At 48.2% G+C, this 23,181-nt stretch overlaps 9 protein-coding genes across 9 annotated transcripts; 7 read left to right on the forward strand and 2 right to left on the reverse strand.

Annotated features, from left to right (window-relative positions):
* Positions 1-30: 30 nt before the first annotated feature.
* Positions 31-5,127, forward strand: cpcC (putative protein kinase (Gcn2); the record flags this gene model as incomplete). The annotated part of the gene is made up of 7 exons (XM_057246540.1): positions 31-210; positions 273-2,354; positions 2,406-2,735; positions 2,789-3,791; positions 3,845-4,269; positions 4,332-4,770; positions 4,829-5,127. The coding sequence occupies 7 exons, from the start codon at positions 31-33 to the stop codon at positions 5,125-5,127; spliced, it is 4,758 nt and encodes a 1,585-aa protein (XP_057091889.1).
* A 299-nt stretch (positions 5,128-5,426) lies between these two features.
* Positions 5,427-7,072, reverse strand: cwc2 (active spliceosome conformation promoter CWC2; the record flags this gene model as incomplete). Its single annotated transcript, XM_057246541.1, has 6 exons — positions 5,427-5,891; positions 5,940-5,975; positions 6,028-6,152; positions 6,335-6,475; positions 6,595-6,792; positions 6,856-7,072. 6 exons carry the CDS (start codon positions 7,070-7,072, stop codon positions 5,427-5,429), a joined length of 1,182 nt encoding a protein of 393 aa, XP_057091890.1.
* Positions 7,073-7,353: 281 nt separating this feature from the next.
* Positions 7,354-9,023, forward strand: N7529_011016 (uncharacterized protein; the record flags this gene model as incomplete). Its single annotated transcript, XM_057246542.1, has 9 exons — positions 7,354-7,382; positions 7,454-7,482; positions 7,541-7,555; positions 7,714-8,015; positions 8,080-8,189; positions 8,246-8,391; positions 8,445-8,502; positions 8,571-8,735; positions 8,807-9,023. 9 exons carry the CDS (start codon positions 7,354-7,356, stop codon positions 9,021-9,023), a joined length of 1,071 nt encoding a protein of 356 aa, XP_057091891.1.
* A 179-nt stretch (positions 9,024-9,202) lies between these two features.
* cpa1 (carbamoyl-phosphate synthase (glutamine-hydrolyzing) CPA1) lies at positions 9,203-10,558 on the reverse strand (the record flags this gene model as incomplete). Its single annotated transcript, XM_057246543.1, has 1 exon — positions 9,203-10,558. One exon carries the CDS (start codon positions 10,556-10,558, stop codon positions 9,203-9,205), a length of 1,356 nt encoding a protein of 451 aa, XP_057091892.1.
* Positions 10,559-11,551: 993 nt separating this feature from the next.
* N7529_011018 (uncharacterized protein) lies at positions 11,552-12,109 on the forward strand (the record flags this gene model as incomplete). The annotated part of the gene is made up of 1 exon (XM_057246544.1): positions 11,552-12,109. One exon carries the CDS (start codon positions 11,552-11,554, stop codon positions 12,107-12,109), a length of 558 nt encoding a protein of 185 aa, XP_057091893.1.
* A 361-nt stretch (positions 12,110-12,470) lies between these two features.
* Positions 12,471-14,411, forward strand: N7529_011019 (putative C6 transcription factor; the record flags this gene model as incomplete). The annotated part of the gene is made up of 1 exon (XM_057246545.1): positions 12,471-14,411. One exon carries the CDS (start codon positions 12,471-12,473, stop codon positions 14,409-14,411), a length of 1,941 nt encoding a protein of 646 aa, XP_057091894.1.
* Positions 14,412-15,351: 940 nt separating this feature from the next.
* N7529_011020 (putative DnaJ domain protein Psi) lies at positions 15,352-16,571 on the forward strand (the record flags this gene model as incomplete). The annotated part of the gene is made up of 3 exons (XM_057246546.1): positions 15,352-15,499; positions 15,557-16,206; positions 16,275-16,571. 3 exons carry the CDS (start codon positions 15,352-15,354, stop codon positions 16,569-16,571), a joined length of 1,095 nt encoding a protein of 364 aa, XP_057091895.1.
* A 346-nt stretch (positions 16,572-16,917) lies between these two features.
* Positions 16,918-18,763, forward strand: N7529_011021 (uncharacterized protein; the record flags this gene model as incomplete). Its single annotated transcript, XM_057246547.1, has 5 exons — positions 16,918-17,067; positions 17,122-17,264; positions 17,326-17,404; positions 17,497-17,896; positions 17,946-18,763. 5 exons carry the CDS (start codon positions 16,918-16,920, stop codon positions 18,761-18,763), a joined length of 1,590 nt encoding a protein of 529 aa, XP_057091896.1.
* A 3,835-nt stretch (positions 18,764-22,598) lies between these two features.
* Positions 22,599-23,169, forward strand: N7529_011022 (uncharacterized protein; the record flags this gene model as incomplete). Its single annotated transcript, XM_057246548.1, has 2 exons — positions 22,599-22,761; positions 22,838-23,169. 2 exons carry the CDS (start codon positions 22,599-22,601, stop codon positions 23,167-23,169), a joined length of 495 nt encoding a protein of 164 aa, XP_057091897.1.
* Between the last annotated feature and the right edge of the window lie 12 nt (positions 23,170-23,181).

Raw genomic sequence — 23,181 nt, forward strand, 5'->3', positions numbered from 1 at the left:
GCATGTAGGGCGTCTCGCCAACGCCCCGCGATGTCTCCCAAACAGAGGAAGAAGCCATCCCGCCAAAAAAAGCAAACCTCCGATTCCTCCGCCACGAGCCCCATTTTACCAACTAATTACCGAGAAATTCACCAAACAGAGGTCGAAGCTCTGCGCTCGATATATGGCGATGACTTCGAAGAAGTAGAGAACAGGCGGTCGGCCTGGCAGGTAAGGCGCCTTGGAGATGTTTGGACCCCTCGTGCTAACTCGTGCTAACTCGTGCAATTTAGCAAACCTCCGACGTGACTTTTAAACTTCACTTGCGATCCTCCTCAAATTTAGATGTCAAACTCATTTTATTAGTCGAACTGCCCGCCACATATCCCAAAACAATACCCAATCTCTCGGCAGGAAATCTCGACGGGTTTCGCGATGGAGCGCGTTCCAGAATCCAAGACATTCTCAGCAACAAACCAAAAACTCTACTGGGAAGTGAAATGATCTATGAGCTGGCGGTTTCCATTCAAGATGTGCTGGAGGATGTTGCCCAGACCCAGGCCCAAGACAAGGATCTACCTAGCCTTGAAGAGGAGCGCATAGAGCAAGAAGCGGCAGCTCTCCAACGTGCAGACCTAGAACAACAGGAGGAATTGCGTAAACAAAAGGCTGCCGCGGTGGAAGAAGAACGTGCATTACAGGAAATGCTCAGAGACAAGATGCGACAGCGGAATAAGGCTCGGATTTTAAGGCGAAAGAGTCGGACTGGCGGCGCAGATACAAGCGATACTGATGACCTCGTGGGGAATACCCCCGGTGCTATCTGCTTCGATCCGCCATTGGTTGTTAATGACACCGACGAACAACCGCTGGTTTTCCGGGCCGTTCACGGTAAGACTTTGGTTCAAAGCAAGCAATGCAAAAAGACCTTCACCGTCAGGCCCGTGGTTTCTGAGAGTAGATGCCACGTTCCGCTGCTCGTTCTCAAGGAGCTCTGTTTGACTGAAAAGGGGTCCGAGGCTTTGACATTTCGAGAGCAGATGCGGACCAGTGAGGACAAGTTGGAGGCCATCAAGCGATTGCGACATTCTAACTTGGTTGAATTTGTTGGATTCAAAATCAATCGCCCCCTTGGACACTTTGACTCTTCCGACAATGCCTGGACCGTGTTTGCGCTCTTGGAGCATGCAAACAAAGGATCTCTCTCCGAACTTCTTGATATCGTTGGGACCGTGGCTGTTGATATGCTTCGTGGTTGGATGATTCAGTTACTTGAAGCCTTGGAATTTTACCACCGCAGTGGATTTGTACATGGAAGCATTCATTGTGGCCGAGTGTTCCTATTTCGAACTCCATCTGGAGAAACTATCGTGAAGCTTCAATCTAGCGTTGAAGAAGCTTTGCCAGATTCTCCATGCGCAAAGCCCTCTTGGACTGCATCGAAATCGCCACTGTGGGTACCCCCGGAGTTGACGCAAGATAATGCATCTTCTTCCATGAAGACCGACGTCTGGGATCTTGGAATCGTTCTCCTTCAGATGGGCTTTGGGAAGGATGTACTCCTTCGGTACACATCCGCCAATCAGTTGATGGTGTCTATGGGACTCTCTCCGCCACTTCAGGATCTCCTGCGAGAATTCTTCCGTCCAGATCCCAGGAAGCGCCCAACTGCCTTCCAACTCCAACCGTCTGAGTTTTTCCGCGTTGATGCGCCGCTGAAGATGCGAGAGAGGGCGTCCGGCTCCATGTCCGTACAAAGGCGGCCACGGCTAGACTCATTTGGAGCAATGCCAGCATTCTCTCGATACCATCAAGACTTCGATGAAGCAGGCCAATTGGGCCGCGGTGGTTATGGTCAAGTAGTCAAGGCTCGGAACAAGCTCGATGGTCGACTGTATGCAGTCAAGAAGATTTCTCAAACTTCGGCTGCAGCGTTGAAAGATACGCTTTCTGAAACCATGTTGCTCTCTCGACTGAATCACCCCTACGTTGTCCGATACTATACTGCCTGGCTAGAAGAGGACTTCAACCATATCGAGGAAGAGGCCATGTCCTCGACCGAGGGTGATCCCTTCTCTAGCCAAGACAACCATAGGTTCAGCACAGGTGGTCTCGATTTTATCAGCTCCAGCGGGTATCCAAAGATAGAGTTTGCATCCGATAGCGACGACGAGAACGAAGGGACCCTGTCTGACCCTGTTCACCCACGGACACCTGAGACGAATCGCGCCAATGGCAACAACGATAGGAATGGTACCGACACTTACTCTGATAGTGCAGAAGAAGATACTGATATCAGCCGGGCGAGATCCGGCTCTTACTCCCGGCCTGTTGTTACCACACTATACATCCAAATGGAGTACTGTGAGAAACATGTAAGTATTCCAATTTTGCTCACCCGAATTTCCAGACTAACATCGGTGAAGACCTTGCGTGATTTGATAAGAAATGGGTTGTGCGATGACAATGAGAGCTCCTGGCGTCTATTCCGACAAGTGCTTGATGGCTTGAGCCACATTCATAGCCATGGCATAATCCACCGCGACTTAAAGCCCGACAACATCTTCATTGATGTTGCCAACAACCCTCGAATCGGTGACTTTGGCCTTGCTACAAGTGGCCAATTTATCACGGCAGTACGTTCATCTGCTGCGGCTGACTTCGAAGGGGACTTTACTCGCAGTCTAGGTACAACCTACTATGTAGCCCCAGAGATGAAGTCAGTCGTCTCAGGGCACTACAATGAGAAGGTCGATGTAAGTTGCCAGCATACAACCCGTTACTTTTGAAGCATACTCACCCTGTTTAGATGTTTTCGTTAGGTGTTATCTTCTTCGAGATGTGCCACCCCTTACCAACCGGCATGGAAAGAGACCAAACCCTTCGAGGGATCAGAGAAAAAAACCACACTCTTCCGCCTACTTTCCAACAATCCGACAAAGTGCTCCAAGGCCAGATCATTGAATCACTATTGAGCCACACACCGAGTGAACGCCCAACGGCCTCTGAACTTCTGTCCAGCGGCAAGATTCCCCTGCAAATCGAGGAGGAGACGTTCAGAAGGGCCATTGTGCACTTACTCTCGGATCCAAATTCTCCCGATTACAAAAACATTTTGTCGGCAATTTTCTCCCAGTCGCCCAAGAAATTCGAAGATATTGCTTGGGATATAGACTCGCATGCGGTGCCAGCCGCCAATGAGTTGCTTATTCAGGGCCTCGTCAAGAAGAAGCTGACTGCGATTTTTCGGAGACATGGTGCCGTGGAGTCTACAAGACAAATGCTTTTCCCTCGATCCCAACATTATAATGCTGGTGCAGTGCGCGTGTTGGATGCTTCAGGCAATCTTCTACAGCTACCATACGATCTCACACTTCCGAATGCGCGAGCAATCCCCAGACAGGATCGCTCACTCGAGAAAACATTTGCATTCGGCACAGTCTATAGAGAGTCTACACATGGCAGCGAACCACGGACGCACCGCGAAGTTGACTTTGATATTGTTTCTTATAATACCTTGGACCTCGCACTGAAAGAAGCAGAAGTCATCAAAGTCTTGGATGAAATTATCGAAGAATTCCCACCTTTGCGGTCCACTCCAATGTGTTTCCTTGTCAACCACTCCGATCTGCTCCAGCTTATCATGGAATTCTGTCGCATTACGCCTTCCCAGATCCCCAAGGCCAAGGAAGTTCTTAGCAAGCTGAATGTTGGAAAGTATACTATGCAAAAAATTCGAAGTGAACTTCGTGCTCCGGCAATTGGTGTTGCTTCAACCTCGTTGGATGACCTTGCTCGATTTGATTTCAGAGGTATGTTATTTACTGTAGTGGGCTAAGATCAATATGCTAACTGTCTGGGGCAGACTCCTCGAAAGACACACAACGCAGGCTGCAGAATATCATGGAAGGAACCGAATATGCCGAACGGCTTTCACCGATCTTTGCCCGTCTGAATGTGCTCATGACGTATCTACAGAGCTTTGGTGTGAAACGCAAAGTCTATGTCAACCCACTGAGTAGTGTGCATGACAAGTTTTACCGAGGTAGCATCTTGTTCCAATGCATCTTTGATAGCAAACGACGCGATGTGTTTGCTGCAGGCGGCAGATACGACCGATTGATTCAGGAGCACTCGCCTAACGTCTTGTCAAACCGCCCCCAAGCGCATGCCGTTGGATTCAACCTTGGTTCAGATCGACTTCGCTCTTCAATGATTGATTATCTCAAGGCCAAAGTTCCAGCAAAGGACTCTGAAACTGGCCCCGAGCTGTACTGGGCTGCCCGTCGCGTAAGCAGCTCCAGCTCCTCCTCCCTATCTGGATAGAATTGTTAGCTAATGTTATCACACAGTGTGATGTACTTGTCGCTAGCTTTGACGCGACTGTTCTCCGCACAACCGGAGTCAAACTCATCGAAGAGCTTTGGTCAAACAACATAAGCGCAGAGCTTGCAGTTGATGCCTCGTCCCTCGAGGAGCTCATGGCCAAATACAAAGACTCTAACCATCGATGGATCGTGATCGCCAAACCAGACAGTAAAGAGCGTGGGTTCAAAGTTCGAAACCTGATGCGCAAGGAAGAATTTGATATCCGCCCTGCCGAGCTTGTAGCGTGGCTCCGATCAGAAGTACAGGCACGCCATCATCGCGAAGGAACCACTGAACCCCGCCCGTCACGCCAACTGAGCCAACAAGATTCCTTCGCGTCTCAAGAGCGAGCCAATGATGTGCGCATTCTTGTCCCACAACACCGCAGCAAGAAGACAAACAGAAGGAACATCGTCGAGTCAGGTATGTTGAGTCATTATGCACCATTCCCAATCCAATGTACTAATATGTCGTGTCCCAGCCCTTCTCTCTTCTCGCGAAGTAGCAGAAAACGCACGCAACGGCCCAGTTGCTGCCATTGACACTCGCGACGATGTTCTCGATGCAATCCGAGACACACGGCTTTCCGACGCAGAGAGTTGGCGAAGCGTCATTCAGAATGCGCCGTTGACGGAGCGAAAGTATCTAAGTCAAGTGCACGAACTACTTACCGACTTGGCCATCGAGAACCGCGCAAACGACAGCACAGAAAGCTATACCAATGCTTTTATCTACAATTACCGAACAGGCTACTGCGTGTACTACGATTTGGGGCCGTAAAGGAATGAATTATGACTGTTTTCATGGGACAGTGTGACGAAATGGAGGAATGAAAGTGGCTGGTATATCTCTTATAGGTAAAAGCTTTTGTTTTGTTTGATACGCTCCTCTCTCAATGCCATATTTTAGCGATTGGTTGGGATGATACCCTAGTGATGAATAACGTCAAAAATTTACGCGAAGATGTGAAGTAATAAATATTTGTGTCATGTCAGAGGGTCGCTTTTAGACGAGATGGTTCGTTGCTAGTAGTGTACATGAAATATTCGCAAACATCATGGATTAGTTTGCCGCGCAAATCAGTCGCTCTCATCGTCGCTGCCGTAGGCAACGAGCGGGCCTCCAGCGGCTTTGGGAGCTGCCTGGGTCTTCACTGTTCCGTTCAGTCCCCGTAGTGCTGTAAGAGCAGAACTTGAGAAGATGGAATTGTTCTGTGGTTGTTGCTCTTGCGCCGGTGCCGCAGCAGGCTCAATCATCAACGGCTGTTCCGGTGCCTCTAATTGAGCGGCCTGGTTCATATCCTCCAATTGGCGGGTTCTGGCATGCCACACCTCATCCGGTACATCATAGCCCTGTAAGCCAAAGCTTCCCTCAATCTTCTTCCGCTTCTTAGCTTCGGGGTCCCGGCCTTCGATTTCTGCTACAAAGGCTGCAGGAAGGGCTCGACGAACGGCCTCGGCGGCTTGCTCCTCTAGTCGACGAGCCTCACGCTTCTGTGCCAATGGGTTTGGGTCCACTGTTGCCCAGCGCACGTTGATAATCTCCTGCTTGTTGTTAGCAAGCTCATGATACGGATGATGGATTGAACTTACCTCATGATCTAAGCTCTGGCGACTCATTGCCTCCATCTAAAGAACTATTAGCTCTGGTAGAACATAAGAAGTAAAGATAAAGACTTACTGCAAACTGGGCATTCGCTTCACAAGAATATGTGACGAAAGCAACTCCACGACCGGTAAGTACTCGGGTGCGGTCAATTTGTCCAAACTCTTGGAAATGCCTTGAGACAACCTCCTCGATATCATCTATAAGGACCCACGTTAGTAAGTTTATACAGGTACCTAGGTAAGGCTCCAGGTAAGACCAAGTGACGTAGGTCAAGAACTATCACGTGATACGATATAAAGCCGACTCAGTCGCTCAACGTTCACTTGATAATTCCACCACCACAGCGATCTAACCGAAGCGCTTCTGTGTATAAGCATACCTGTCACATGAATTCGCCCAACGTAGAGCGTACGATTTTGCCTCATAAATGAACCAACACCGCTCATATCTTCCTTGTAGTCGCTATGCTTGTCTCTCCCGAAGGCGTCGACATTTGGATTGAACAAATCGTGAATGGTGGCTGGTTTCGTTAGCATTATGTTAAGCGGGTACAAGGAACAGTGCAGGAGAGGGGAGAGCGCAGTGGAAGAAAGAGTGTAGCAGAAAGAAAAGGGTTTGTGGAAGGAAAGGGGCACCCACGAAGTCTATGCAGGTATTCGCACGATTGACCTTTGCAGCAAACTCCTCGAGCAAAGTGAACGCAGAAAAATGACCCAGGCACACGATCGGCCAGGGTATAACCCGAGTCGCGAGCTATATTCACTCGCGCGGGAGCCGGCTGATTCAATCCATATTTGTCGTCGTCGTTCCCTGAGGCTTTGTTGTACCAAATATTATCTGTATAGAAGGAGGGTAATTAGCAAGCGACACCTAATCAGGAATGATTGGTCTTAAGCTTACAATCTGTGCCGGGTTGAGCTTGAGGTTCAGACTTCATAGTGGCCTGGTCAACTTGAATGCGCGCTGGCCTCTTTTTGCGTCTGACAATCTTTGTTTTTCTGGTCGGCTGAACCTGCTGATCTCCTTGTGTGGTCTCTGCGACATCGGTCGTTGTCGCGATTGTCTCTTCGGTGTTGGATACGGGCACCGAAGGCTCCGCAACTGATGTGTCTGCCATGGCTATGGGTGTGAGGATTGGGATCTCGAAAGCCGGCGCCGGTTATTGCTCCGAAGTTGATGAGTCCAGTAACGTGAGTGTAGAATTGTAGTTGAGAAACCCTGGAGAGCTTCGCGCATCAAAAAACCGCAACCTTTGTATTACCTAAGCAAGTCTTGGCAGCCCGCGGGATTTTGATATCGCGGCCTCACCTGTGGGCAGTTTTGGATTTTGTTCAATTTGGTGTTGCAAGACCACTTTCCACTGATTTTTGAGGCCGACAAGCTTCATAAACCGACACCATGGTGAACATCACTGAGAAGATCAAGGAGTACGTTGCTTGATTCACCTTTGATTGCGCACATTGGTATTTCCATATGCTCATGATTTTTATTTCCACAGGATTGAGGATGAGATGCGTCGGACGCAGAGTAAGTAGATTGCTCTCAAAATTTCACATGATTCATCCCGCTAACCAATGCTCCACAGAAAACAAGGCAACAGGTATGATGAATATCAATACTTGAAAAAAAGACACGAGTTTGATCTAATATCTGAAATAGAATACCATCTGGGTCTATTGAAAGGGTATTTTCGTGCACATTGATCTGAAGTCTGAACTTAAACTGATAAATTCTACAGAAAGCTTGCCCGACTACGAGCTCAGCTCCTGGAGCCAGTTGGCGGGGCTGGCTCTGGTGGTGGCGCGGGATTTGATGTCAGCAAGAGTGGAGATGCACGAGTCGCTCTTGTCGGCTTTCCATCCGTCGGAAAATCTACTTTCTTGTCCAAGATCACTAAGACCAAGAGTGAGGCGGCTGCCTACTCTTTCACCACCCTGACAGCTATTCCCGGTGTACTGGAATACGGTGGTGCTGAGATTCAAATTCTTGATTTGCCGGGTATTATCGAAGGCGCCTCTGAGGGTAAGGGACGTGGTCGCCAAGTTATCTCAGCTGCGAAGGTAAGCTGAATCTCGCCCGCTCGGTAAACGAAAATTGGATGGACTGACAGATTTGTGACTTCAGACAAGTGACTTGATTTTGATGATTCTGGATGCCACAAAGCGTGCTGAGCAGCGAGCTCTGCTCGAGGCAGAACTTGATGCTGTGGGCATTCGTCTCAACAAGGAACCGCCGTATGTCCCTGATCAACTGAATCTTTGCATGAAACTGAAGACTAATAATGTTTCAGCAATATTTATCTCAAAATTAAGAAGGCCGGTGGCATGAAGATCTCCTTCGCAACACCTCCAAAGAGTTTGGATGAAAAGATGGTTTACAACGTGCTTCGTGATTACAAGATTCTCAACTGTGAAGTGCTGGTAAGAGATGAGAATGGTATGTGATAGTCCAATCTCAAAGGCGAGCTAGATTGCTGACTTGGTGTATAGCCACCATCGATGACTTTATCGATGTTATTATGAAGGACCACCGCAAGTATATTCGCTGGTAAGATCGACGCTAATTGCAATCACTATCCAATTCGGCCATGCTAATTGTACATTTTACCCTGCCAGCCTATACGTCTACAACAAGGTTGATAGTATCGGCCTCGAGTTCCTTGATGCCCTCGCCCGTGAACCTTACACAGCAGTCATGAGTTGTGAGCTTGACCTTGGCGTGCAAGACGTCGTTGAACGCATCTGGAAGGAATTGAGACTCATGCGAATTTACACGAAACGGTAAGAATTTACCATATTTGACTTAACCTTGCTTTCTTCTTTGACGATTCTAACGTGTGTTACATTGGCAGAAAGGGAGAAGAGCCCAAATTCGACGAGGCATTGATTGTGCGCAGGGACTCCAGCATCGAGGATGTTTGTGATCAGATTCACCGCACAATCAAGGACACCTTCAAGTATGCAATGGTGTGGGGAGCGAGCGCGAGACATATACCCCAGCGGGTGGGCCTGTCACACATGGTTGCGGACGAGGATGTGATCTCCATAGTTACTAGAGACAAGGCTTAAGTTGACAGAGCGATGATGAAAACGTTGACACGACTACAATATGCTTAGACACAAAATGCATGATGCAATATTTGAATTGAGAAACCAAAACAGAAACCTATAAACAAAAAGATACAAGTGAATTTGACCCGAAATGAACAAGTTCAACCTCCGATCCAGACTCCAGACCATTAAGAAAACTAAGCAGCACCGACGGCAGCGGCAGCGGCCAACACGTTCTGCTGGCCAATGGTGGGCTGAACGCCAACACGCTCCTTAGCGAGCAGGTCAACCAACAGGGGGCTGGGAAGGTTGTCACGCTGGGGGAAGAGGCCAACCTGGTTGTTCTTGTACTTGAGAACGCTGTCCAGGTAGATATCGAAGAGGTAGGAGGAGTCCAGGGGACCGCCCTTAGCCTCGGGGTGGAACTGGGTGCTGAAAATGGGACGGGACTTGTGGATCATGCCTTCATTGCTCTGGTCGTTCAGGTTGACAAAGTAGGGCTTCCAGTCGGAGGGCAGGGTGGAAGCATCCACAGCGTAACCGTGGTTCTGGCTGGTGATGTGGCAGCGACCAGTGCTCAGATCCAGAGCAGGGATGTTGTGAGCCCGGTTTCCGTACTTGAGCTTGATGGTGCTAGCACCAGCGGCCAGAGCCAAAAGCTGGTGACCGAGACAGATACCGAAGATGGGGACCTGAGAGGTCTCCATCAGACGCTTCAGGTGGTAGACGGTATCCTGGCAGTGAGTGGGGTCACCGGGGCCATTGGAGATGAAGACACCATCGAAGTGGTGGGCGACCTTGTGGATGGGGTAGTCAAAGGGGAACACAGTGACGCTAGAGCCACGGTTAACCAAGCTGCGGAGGATGTTCTCCTTGACACCGCAGTCGATGACAGCAACGTGAGAGTGAGGGTTACCAGCAGCGATGTGGAAAGGCTGCTTGGTGCTGACCTGACGGACCAAGTGGATTTGCTCGGGGTCAGTGAAAGCCTCATCCTCGTTGGCATCGTACTCTTCACCAACGGTGATACGAGCCAGAGAAGAACCCTGCTCACGCAGATAGGTGACAATGGCACGGGTGTCAACGCCAGAAATAGCAGGCACACCTTCGCGAGCACACCACTCGCCCAAACTCTGGACGGCGGTCCAGTGACTGTACTGCTCGGCGACATCGGCAACAACAACACCAGCGGCCTGGAGGTTGGGGGATTCAAAGTATTTCAAGAGTCCATTGGGATCCTTCTCAGCGGAAGGAACACCGTAGTTGCCGATCAGAGGCTGGGTGAAAACCAGGATCTGACCACGGTAGGAGGGATCGGTGAGGGATTCAGGGTATCCGACCAGCGAGGTAGTGAAAACAGCCTCGCCGGAGATGTTGGAGCGAGCACCAAAGGACTTTCCGGAAAACATCGGACCATCACGGATAGTGAAAGTGGCGGGTTCCATAGCCGCACGCTGGCGCACAGAGGCCATGAAGCGGACCTGAGTAGGCTGCTTCATGGAGGCAAAGGCGGAAGCCCGAGCGGGCATTGCCTTAAGGATATTGAAGAACATTGTGATAATTTTAAACTGTGAAAAAGCGGTGGGCTATTCAGTTGATGTTGGCTTTCCAGAGATGGTCCGAGATATAGTCCTGGGAGGTAAAGATTGAGGGTGCCAAACACATATGCGCGACTGAAAAAAAGTTGCAGTCAAGATATGGAAGAGGGGAAAGGGTCGCTATTTAGCGGAACATGGGGAAAGACGTATTGAAATGAGGAGAAAAAGTGGAAGGGGAGAAAAAGAAAGGGAAACATAAAGAAGAGGTTTTTCACCTGTTGAGTCAGTGGGCACGTGTTCTCACCGACTTTGCCTGGTTGAACCAATCGGAGGTCGTAAAATTCCGCTATCGGCGCCCTGAGAATGTTTTGTACAATCTTTGTATGTAAATGGTCTTTAGTTGGATCCGCAAATGATATCACTGTATTGCTTATCATTCAATTCTTGATTTCAATGGGGTCATCGTTTCTTATAAAAAATGGTACATCAAGATAGACATGAATAAACCAATATTGTACACAAGACCTTTTCACACAAACAAATGACTTGATAGCCTCGATTTTGGCCAATGTTCTAGGTTGACTACACCGCAAATATATCCACCCAATAATAAGCGCATAGCATTGCAGTACTAGTCCCTGTACCTTGAACCCGCCATTGGCCACTAGGAAGGGCTCAATTATCGGCTTTGTGCCATAGTGAGTAAATAGTCAATTTGGTCTCACTTGGACTTTTCTATTTTCTATGATCAGGAGCCTACCTCACTACGTAGTATGTTGTTTGTGTTACCAACGGGACGTTCTTGCTACTCGAAGTAACCATATAATATCCTTTGAAAGCAACGTTGAACAAAATACATATCACGGCACATTAATGTGATAGAAAAGGCACTATATAAGCACAGTGGCCATTTTCTAATTATGAAGAACAATAATAGAACGATACGCATCTGTGTTGGCAGGGAAAAATTGAACGATGATCCTAGCTCGATATGTACTTTATGCCCTCATGGCAAGCCTCTTACCCTCAGAGGCCTTTGGGCGCTCGATTTTCTCATTTTTTCGAGACAACCCCCAGACCTCATTGTTGAGGCCAGGATGTGATGATGGCACTGGCATTGTTGACCCCGATGGCAAATGTAATGGCACCGGTGTGGTGGACGACCCGATTCCCCATCACAGGGAAGGCTTCAAGTTCGAGAATCCATCCACAGACTGCAAATATGTGTCTCAGATGCATATATGGGACTCATTCAAACATTTGGAGAAAGACATGAGCAGATTGTTTTCGCTGATTCATAAGAATGTCACCTTCACCGTTGTCGGCCACCACCCGATTGCCGGACGCTATCACGACCTAATGCACTTCTATGTCAACGCCTTACGTCGAGTCAGTATGCTGTTTTTTGACCATGCAGATCTATTCGAGATCCATCCGCAGGGAATCTATGGTGGATGCAACGCTGAATGGTCGGTGGAAGAGATTCAGTTCAAAGGCGTAATGAATTCCGGTGAGCACGGATATCCTCTGAACTTCGATTTTATTGACCCACCACACAGGGGATAAATTCGACATCATCAATGTATGGTTCACTCGTTGGTATCAAGGCCAAATGGTCGAGATTCGCACTTATATCGACGCGCCAATGATCATGGATGCATTGCACAAGAATGAGATTTGGTGGAATGGCACGACTTTGAGAGACAATTTGCATTACATGCCGGGTCCCGCGGGAATGCCGGACCTGCAAGAAATCGAGAAAATGATGGGATACCCGAATGGAAGTAAATACAGAGACTAATTGACCGACCTGAGTACCTGAGAAGTATTTTAGCAGAAGAAATGAGAATGAAGGGAGATTCACGTCTAATTTGTCTTGGCACCAATTACACGTTCCCCCCACGATCTTCCCCGTATTTCCCCAAACATGTCAGAATCTACACCCCGGAAACGCTCTCGGCTGGCATGCTCATTGTGTCAATCCCGTAAGCGAAAATGTTCAGGTGGACAGCCCTGTAGTACTTGCGCCCAGACTGGTGCAGAGTGCCAATACAGTGCGCGAAAGAAACGCGCCAGATCACATAGCCAGTATCAAGCGAGTCTCTCGCTCGATGAACGACCTACAGATGGCTGGCCAAAGGCAATTTCGAATACAGACAGTGCTGGAGGCAGTGCTGCAGCTCAGGCTTCCCCTCATCAACAAGGCAAGTCGGCGGACGGGACTCATTCGTTACAGGCGAATTCGGGAGCAGCCTTCGTCCGCAAACTTGGGTTGAGAATTGACCCGGCTCAAGCGCCACGGTTGCATTTATTTGCGTGGAACGTTGGCGAAAGGCGTCTATCGCCATCGCTGCCATCGTCGCTTTCGCTCGTCACGGCCCCAACGCCGGCGACCATCACCAAGATCATATCACAAGAAGAGATGCGACGATTAGCAGCGATTTACTTCGAGAAGGTGGATCCGTGCTATGCATTTCTAGATCGTAAGACAGTTTTTCTCCAAATTGCAAACCGTTGGCAACCCTCAGAAACACCTATCGACCTCACAGAGAACCCTTACGATGCGGTTTTATGCGGCGTCGCTGCCTTTGGATATCTGTTCTCGCGACGAGAGATTGTAGCCTTGGAACTCCGTCTCATTGAAACTGCCCGGACTCTCCTAGACAGGAGCATCCTTGCCGCGGAACTACCATCGGTTGATGCAGTGACAGGCTGGGTGTTGCGCGCCGCATATCTACGCATGACGGCTTCATCACATGCGGCATGGATGGCCAGCTGTACGTTAATGCATTTGATTGAAGCGGCAGGATTACATGTTGAGGCGTCAGATCCAGAGGTAGCAGGCCTACTGCCGTTTTCACCGACCGAGCTACGGGATAGTCACGTTGGCACCGAGTTATCAAACGACAACCAGAGGACCAGCGATCCCGATACACGACGCAGGCTCTTCGGTATGGCTCGTCATCTGAACACATGGATATCCTTTGATTTGGGTCGCTCCCGAGTTGTCCTCCACGGTGCCACAGCACTCTCATCCACAACCACCTCTCGTAACGCCCCAACCTCAGCATCAACACGGGCCCCTCGTGACGACCTCTTCCGCCTCCTCCCTCTCTCCGAAAGCCTAGATCCAACGGGCCCATCACCCCAAGACCTCCCAGAACTCGAACACGCTCTCACCTCCGTCCTCGACCTCCTTTACTCCGAGCCGTCCCTAATCCTCGTTCAGTGTAATTTAATGCTCTGCATCTACCGACGGCTCCGAGCCCTAAATCCACATGGTCCTCTCTCCTCCAATCTACTCGATCGTGTGCTTGCACTCGCAGGCCGTGGCCTCCGAGCCGCACGAGGAATGGTCGCCTCCACCTGTCCTTGGCACCAGGTTGCCAACGTCCCTTTCCAAGTCGTCTGCACGCTCCTAGCCATCGACAACCGGGCAGCGCTAGCACTGCTTGCTGATGCAATGCGCACGCTGCGTGAAGTACTTGCAGCCTATGACACGCCATCCATGCGCGAGGCGTATTCTACCGCCTACTTGCTCATTGCTTTGCATCAACGGAGGAAGGAGGATGATACCCATGCTCTTGCCGAGGTGCTACGTGTCAACTCTGCTGCCGCAGGGCCTAAGCAAGAATTGAATAATATGCCTGCTGTGAATGCACAGCCTACACTGGATAATTTAAGCCAGATTCGAGACCAGAATCACAATCAGAATCAGATGCGGGATGAGCCGGTGGCGCAAGTCTCTGATGCGGAGTTTTCGTGGCTTGGAGATTTGATGATTGATATGCCCAGCCTACAGAATTTCGATTTGGACCAATTCCTCATGACGGATGTCCCTTGGCCATTACCCGAGATGGGGATTTAGGTGGCATTGTTTGAATACTTCGCTCAGCCTTGTTCAACGTTGATTGGCAGAGGACTTCAATGTATATTACTTCTTAAAGGCCTGGCGCCACTTTTGAATATCCCTTCAGGGTTATCCTCCCTTACATCTTCTGAGCGTCTCTCGGTCTTTTTGCTTGTTCTTTTTTATAATGTTCTTCCAAAGATCCTTTGAAAGTCCCTGCCAATGAAATCATCCGAAAATAAAACGTCAACTGGAACGGTCCTCTGCAAAAACATCCCCAAGTTCTTTCTTACTAAACATTCCCTTTGTTTTTGTTTCTTTTGGTTTCAATGTCCGTCTCATGTTCGAGTCCATTACATTACCAAGGGCCGAGTGACGTTATATACAATGTGTAGTCAATTAAAAGTGGGGCCGACCTTCATGATGTTCTAGTTTCAAACTGTGAAGAAACACCTGCAGGCAACTCTTTCAAAGCAGAGATTGGAAATAATTTGAATAAACATAAATGGCTACAGAATATTCTCCGATCGTTCTTTATACAGAATTGATGCTCAATGGGTTGTAGGATTGTAGAAACTTCTCGAAGCTTCGATCATCCGACGTCACACGTCACTCACTTTCTTGAGTCTCCAGTTTTCCTCTTTTTGAATGGATTTCTTGTTACAAGTCACTTACGATTTCTGTTCTTTATTCTTTGTACTTATTTCTCCTCTACCTGGCCTGGGGCCTTTAAAAATACCATCCATTTCCCTTACTTCAATTCCAAAATTGATCTTCCATACCTCCATTTTACCTCGAACTTTCTACGTCATTCGAGAAATACATCTGGGCACCGCAACCTTCCAGGCTTTCTTTAACCAAAAAAACAATACTTGATACTTAAGAGTCCAGTTAATAGTTGAAGCGACAACTTTGGACCTTTTCCTTTTCTTCCCACATATTAATCTTACCCCGCACTATGGTGGCCGAGACCAAGCTCTACGACGCCTTGGGTATCAAACCTGAGGCCACACAAGATGAGATCAAGAAGGCATATCGCAAGGCAGCGCTGAAGCACCACCCGGACAAAAATAAGGACAATCCTCAATCTGCCGAAAAGTTTAAAGGTATCTTACCCCGCACAATCCCATTTCACCTTAATCCAACTAACAACACTTTTGTAGACGTCTCACAAGCCTACGAAGTACTTTCTGACCCCGAAAAGCGCAAAGTATACGACCGATATGGACTCGAATACCTGTTGCGTGGTGGCCCTGCACCACCCCCTCCGGGCAGTGGCGGCGGCGGCGGCGGAGCTGGCTTCGATGGAGGTATGCCCGGAGGTTTCAACTTTGGCGGCATGCCTAGCGGTGGAAGCCGGGGCAGAAGCTTCCACTTTTCGACGGGCCCCAGCTCTGGTGGATTCAACTTCAGTAACGCGGAAGACATTTTCTCCCAATTCGCCAAAGGCGGCGGCGGCGCGGAAGATGACGATATATTCAACATACTTAATGGCGGTGGCGGCATGCCCAAGAACTTCTCTGGCAACCGTTTTAGCACCGGACAATCACAGCCCAAGCGCGCACCTACACCCGAACCTACCATTGTGGAGAAGGACTTGCCGTTGACTTTGGAGGAGATCTTCAATGGCACATCCAAGAAAGTCAAGACGAAGAGCAAGGCGTTTGACTCTATGGGCAAGCGCACCACAAAAGAATTGACCTTGGAAGCCAATATCAAGCCCGGCCTCCGTGCTGGATCGAAACTTAAATATCGGAATGTTGGCGACCAGGAAGAAGGCGGACGACAAGACGTGCATTTGATTGTGAAAGAGGTATGTGACTGCTTCAGCCCACCGAGGCCCACCCCATGATAATGAGTTTTGCTAACATTTTCTTGTAGCTTCCACATCCCACTCTAAAGCGATCCGGAGACAACCTTGTGACAAACGTCGAACTCAGCTTGAAGGAAGCACTGACAGGATGGGAGCGAATCGTAAAGACCATCGATGGAAAATCAGTTCGTGTCTCTAAGCCTGGCCCGACTCAGCCTGGCCATGAGGAGCACTATCCTGGCCTAGGCATGGTGCTCTCAAAGAATCCCAAAGAGCGCGGCGATCTTGTCATCCATGTCAACGTCAAGTTCCCCACCAGCCTGACTTCAACCCAAAAAGAGGTTTTGAGGGATGTCTTGCCTTGAACCTGTTTGATTTGATTGCATATACCAGGCGTTGGGGCGGAGCGTTTATCCATTGGAGTAATTAATGACAATAAAATGACATTACCGTTTTTTGCTTTTGTGAGACAATACATATACATATGTAGATATGACTAGGTTTCTTGCAAATTGTCTATAAATTGTCTGTAACTAGTAGTTCTGTGCTATACAGATTCTATACATCCTTCTCTCGAGTCATTTTGCAGCGTCTCGTGGACATAACGTAATGTGGACAGTCTAACCCAATCGAGCGAGTGCGGAGAAACCACCTGGGCAGCTTTGGAGAAATCAATGCATCATTTCTGTTGACTCATATCATCCCTCCATAATGAAACGCAGAATCACTTTTATCCAACGCGTGGACGCGGGGTTCGATCCACAGCAAGCTGTCCTTACCCCAACATCCCTCTCCGTGCGCGACCTGGACGCCGCGCGGGAGGATCGCATCACGGTGGGACTAGACCAGCTGCCAGAAGAAGTAAGAATGATGCGACTGACCCAATGACCGTAGACTAACTTGCGACCTACTTAGCTACGCGCCGTTCTAGAGAAATCGCATGAGCTCCACCTTCGATGGGCCTCCGAACGACCCTATGACGCTGTCGCGCCTTTCGCCAGCCGTGTTTCGCCCGGGTTGCATGTGCATTACACTCCATTGGAAGCAGAACGGTCTCCGTAAGCTTTTTACACTCATCGTTGTGATATAGTGAGGAAGGCTGGCTGATTTGGGCAACAGAGAAGCATTGTGCACACTGCTCCGCACGGTGGTCGGTCCAAACGAGGATAGTCAATACAAGGATTGCTTGAAGCCTGAGGTATTTTGATATTTAATTTAGTTTTTGGACGCGGCATCTGCCGACCGACAATTGCGCGTCCGATCTGATCTGACTGTGAATCTGCTATACAGGAATCGTTCATCACACCCCCGCTTCTATCGACGAGATTCGCTTCCTCGGCCTCTCTACAGTATTATACCCGCCTTTCCTCTGTGGAGAACCTTGTCAGATATATCCGGAATGCTGTCTGTGATCAGATCTCAATAAATAATGCCGAGTGTCATACCCAAGCCGATGCGCTACTCTCTGTGGACTCGCTTGACATCGATTATGACAGCATTTCACATGCTCTGACCTTGTCAGGGCATTGGGCCGGCCCACCGAAAGGCGGCTGGACAGATCAGTTCAAGAAGCCCTCTTCTTCAGCCGATCAGATAGAATTTGGTCTCCTTGGCGCCGAGCCAGGGCTCGAGCCCGAGGAGATCAAGATGGGCGGGCTTCTAGCTGTGGTCGGTCAGGACAAGAAACTAAGTATGTGTCTCCGGAGTTTACACCAGAAGCATTCAACTAATTTCTATAGCGCCGACTATGTTCTCATTCCCCTCACGCCACCATTCTCTTATCGAACCAGCCAGCTACACCGTCTCATTCGCACCCCCAACAGGTCTTCATCCAACAATGTCTATATCCATGCCTAGGTCATCACTGAAGCGACCGCGAGCCCCCAGCGACGCAACATGCGCACTACATACACATCTGACCCTCCCATCCACCATCTTCGGGGACCAGTACCAGCTCGCAACAAAAGATCCTCTCTTCCTCGAATCCCACAACCTTGTAGCCCTCCGCGCCCTATCAGGCGAAATGGACCTCGAGGCCCCAGACTGGGTCGTCAAGCAATGGGGCTCAACCTGGCTTCTAGAGCTGGCAACACCACCTGAGGCCCTGGAGAACACAGCTGACTCCTCAAACTGGACCGCTACCATCCCCCTGCATCTCCGGTACCTGCCTCCTTCGGAAACAGGCTATCGCACCGCGCATGTTCCTTGGCCCGTTGTCTTCTGGGCCTGTACCGCCGAAGATGGCACGAAGATGAGCGTTAACCCATTCGACCGCGCAAATCTCGGCTGGGACGGCTTGTTCGGTCCACGGACATTATTCTACCAACTTCAACCTGCAGGGGATCGGTTAGTTGAGGACCTCGATGTGCCAGTTCTGCGTCTCGAGGGGGGAGACGGACTGTTCCAGGGTAAGTATATTGAGTTGGGTACTTGTGCAGTCATTTCGCTTGGATTCTTGTGGGTGCTTTGGAAACTTGTGCGAGTTGCATGGGTGTCTGGGGTAGGCTCGAATGCCGAGGTCAGACGCACTCAAGCTCCCCATGATAAGAAGGAATAGATGGGCAGGATGGCACTGGGTAACACTGGGAGGTTTTTTCTAGTTTTTATTATGACATCTCTCTTTGCATTTTGGTTATTGCTATGTTCTCTTGGACTGGATTCGAGGGCTCTATCACTTAGCAGGTATGGAGCATGATGTTTTTGAGAGTATTTATTAGAGTCAACATTCATAGAATTATAGCTACATATGTATTCGTTGCATTTTATGATATTCAAATCCAAAGAACATGTACATTGTATAGCAGAATATCTCCAAAAGAGATAAAGTGTACATATGTACAATTCCAACCACGTCATTCCCTCCACGTCATACCCTGCCCAATACAGTTCAGTATAGCCCGTGTCTCAAGTGGGAATCGGGAGTGACTCACCTCGCAACATGTATCATCCAGCCCTGTGTGTTCAAGTGCGCAGTAGGAGAAGTAATGAAAAGTAATGAAAATAATTGCCCTCAGAAGTCTTCACTGGACAAAACCGGAGGGCTATCTCAAGTGGTAACAATCCAAAAATTTGTACTTGATATAGTTCCGAAGAACGCAATCAGAGGTAATATGCCTAGTGGACATATAAGTGAAGGTTGTCGCTGCAAATGTTCCAGCCGCTCGGTGGATACAGTAAGCCTCTGGTGTGGTGGCAGAAGAGAAATATAAAACAAGAACGCAGGAACACAAGGAGGAAACGCAAGAAACAAACAAACACAAAAGTGGAAAGCAAAATACAAGGTGAGAAAGCAAGAAGTGTTTCTACCGCTCGGTAGAAATAGTCTATCGTTCGGTATGCAGGCCGAAGGAGATGCACGATGCACGATGTGCTAGTACAGATGCTCCAAGCGCTTGGTGAAAACAGTAAGGCTTGGTGGGATGGGCAAAGGAAAAAGTAAACTGGGAACGCAGGAACAAAAGCAGGAAACACAAGAAGGAAACGCAAGAGTGGAAGGCAAAATACAAAATGGGCAAGCAACAAATTTCAACCGCTTGGTAGAAACAGTCAGACGTTTGGCGTCAAGGCCAAGGGGAGGCACAATGCAAGATGTGCTAGTATAGATGTTCCAACCACTCGGTGGAAACAGTAAGGCTTAGGTGTGGTGGCCGAATGGAAAGGCAAACAGAGATCGCAGGACACAAAGAGCAAACGCAAGAAGGAAACGCAAGGAAAGAAGGGGGAGATGAGGATGATGAAAAGAAGAAGAAGAGAACAAGCAGGTCATAGGTATTTTGATCTAGATCTCAAGTACTAAGGCCACTGCGGGACCCACCTATCAGACGATAAGCCAATTACACCAGCCCTCACTAGGACAGCATGGGTATCTGGCTAAGAACCGTCGTGCGCATTTCCTAGTCGCCTCTAGACTATCCCGAGACTGAATTAAACCTAGAATGATTAGACTAGGAGAGGAGTAGTACCAAGAGCCAGCTCATATGACGTTTTCCCTTCTATGTCGCCGGGGCTCTTCTATGGGACGTACTGTTATCCTTAGCCTTCTAAGTGACCCTCACTCTTGAAATGAGCTAGTTGAGATTAGTCTGTTATCAACTTCGTTTCATGATACCACTTCCAGGATACTCTACATGGCTCTATCATAGTGACAAAAGCAGTCTCTCATCCCAGTACCACTCCTATTAGATTTCTCTCGGGGTGCCATACGTCTTATCTGTAGTACGCTCTTATTTCAAGCCATATAGGTATACGCATGTCCTAAGAGGGGTATCTCATGAGCGCCTAGAACCCCTTCCACCGGAGGATCGAAGCTAAACTGCTCATATTATATAGAAACTGCTACATAGCATCAGCACTTATGACATTCTACGAGTCCGCACAGGAGAGGAAGCCAAAGGCTTTTTACGGTCACCTCGCGCGGGACGGGTATGTTACCAATACAGAGCGAAATTAGAAGCGTTGCCATGGGATTACGGAGTACGGAGTATGCGACCGTGGATGCGGAGGAGATCAACGGTTCTGTGGGCAAGTCCACTACTCTACCAAGTTGAAACGTCAGAAATCCAATCGAAGAGATGGACAAGGGCAGAAAAGAGTAAGGCGCGGAAAACACATATGACGGATTACACCCTCGCATGAGTAGAAGCTATCCAGCAGCACTCCGACGCGTTCAGCTGTCATCCCATCGCCAATATATATAGTTTAAACCTGATTTCTTAAAAACAAAAAGATTAAACATTAAAGATTTTCTAATCAAAGAATGGAGAGCTATATAGACTCTAGAATACATGACCCGATGGTTGATGATACCTATTGTTCCTTTCTATAAGAATAGCAAACACTTGCGCGACCGAAAAGCGCAATTTCAGGAAGGTGAGCTGAGCCAAACTTGCATTGATTAAAAGCAAAACCAAACAACACACAACAGTTCGGATCAGCACGTAGGCACCCACCATACTACTAACGAACTGGCGTGTGGCTTATCTGCGGCCAAAAGTCAGGTGGCTGCCGCCCGGGTGAGAATGGGTGAGTGTCGCTTTGTACTCACGCAACCGGGGGTGATAAGGGTGAGTGTGATATGTCAAAGCATGAATACGTATAATACACCGTACTTAAGCCTAGCTAAGTAGGTGTGTACCTTTTTGGCCTAGCGGTCACGAAACAGGCGTTTTTTCTATGCGACATGATATAGTATTATCTTGCGATACGCATAAGTAGATTCCCACTTCCTCGATATTTTGAGCTGAAATGTAGGTGATCAAAATTGTAACCAAACAAGACAGTTGTATATTGAAGAAAAGCGAACTAGTACTCGTATTCCACTCTACGGGGGCTGATAGCTGTCAGACCGGCATGCATAACTAAGTAACCCAACATGAAGGGGTGCAGTAGTATTAGGGAACATTTTGAATACACCTGCAAATTTAGTGGAGAAGGGCTTGTTGAGTAGCCAATCACTTACTCCTATGTTACTGGAATTTAGAGTAATCTCATTTTGACCAGGCCCTTTTAATTGTACTCTTTCCCGTTGATCATCACTTGAATCCGTTGTCTTATATCAATCTTTGTCTTAGGACAATCTCTATCTCAAGACACTCTCTACCTCAAAAAAAGAAGAATAATGCCTTCTTATTACGTGATATCATCAAGCTCACCCGGTTGTTATGCGGTTGTTATTCAGTTATTGAAGTTTAAGTGGCGATGATCGGTTCTGCCTTGCAGCTGAAGTAGGCAACGAGTTCTTGCTTCCGCTGGAGGGAGCGCATGCATAGTCATGCGCAACTAGTTAGACTGCAATAGGTTAATTGAACTTTGATTGATTGATTGATTGATTGATTGATTGATTGCAGCTGAAGTAGGCAACGAGTTCTTGCTTCCGCTGGAGGGAGCACCTGCATAGTCATACGCAACTAGTTAGACTGCAACAGGTTAATTGAACTTTGATTGATTGATTGATTGACTGATTGATTGATTGACTGATTGATTGATTGACTGATTGATTGATTGACTGATTGATTGATTGACTGATTGATTGATTGACTGATTGATTGATTGACTGATTGATTGATTGACTGATTGATTGATTGACTGATTGATTGATTGACTGATTGATTGATTGACTGATTGATTGATTGACTGATTGATTGATTGACTGATTGGTTGATTGACTGATTGATTGATTGATTGCAGCTGAATTATGACAAACTGCGCGTCGGGCCACAATGTAGGTGAGAAGAACTCGAGGACTATTCAAAATTTTTGATTTAGGATGTACTCGAATTCAGCAATGAAAATATAAATACGGCGTCGATTCCTTGCACAAATCTTCAGCAACTATAGTCATTTTGCAACAACTACTGCGATAAATAGACCGCCGAAATCACATATCGTACAACATGGGTTCGTGTGCCTCGCCCGCATGGAACAATAACCGCATCCAAAACCATGATGATAAGGTATTGCTGGCGCGCTTGGATCATTACTTCAATGCTTTTGTCAGTGCCGATGCCCAAGGGCTAGAAAGTATCATGGCTGATGATTATCACATGACCGATATCCGTAAGAGCTAATTTCCCTTCTCCCTTCTCCCTTCTTATTTCGAATTTTACCATTCTAATACTTTAATTTTATATAGCCCTTGGTGTTGTTAGGTCACCTAAGAAGGCTTGGCTCGAACAAAACAGTGGATTTAGCGATCTTCTCACGAACCTCTCAGTTGAGGCCATTTCGCTCTACGGCAGTTCCGAGCCTGGCTCGTTTTCGGTTATGGAGCACGTTGTACGGTTCACATTAAAGCTTGATCCTCCTGAAGCAGCTAAGCCCCACCTTCCTCCTGGAATCAAGAAGGGCGATTCATCGGGTATGATCAACATATCTTTGATGTGGTGGAATAGTGATGGAAAAATTACCCGCGAACTTGAGTATGGAAGGATTGTGTGGGACGGCTTTGATAGCGATGCCTTTTAACACATGGCGAGG

This window comes from Penicillium soppii (genome assembly GCF_028829465.1).
Source record: "Penicillium soppii strain IBT 18220 chromosome Unknown utg000010l, whole genome shotgun sequence".
Lineage (NCBI taxonomy): Eukaryota > Fungi > Ascomycota > Eurotiomycetes > Eurotiales > Aspergillaceae > Penicillium > Penicillium soppii.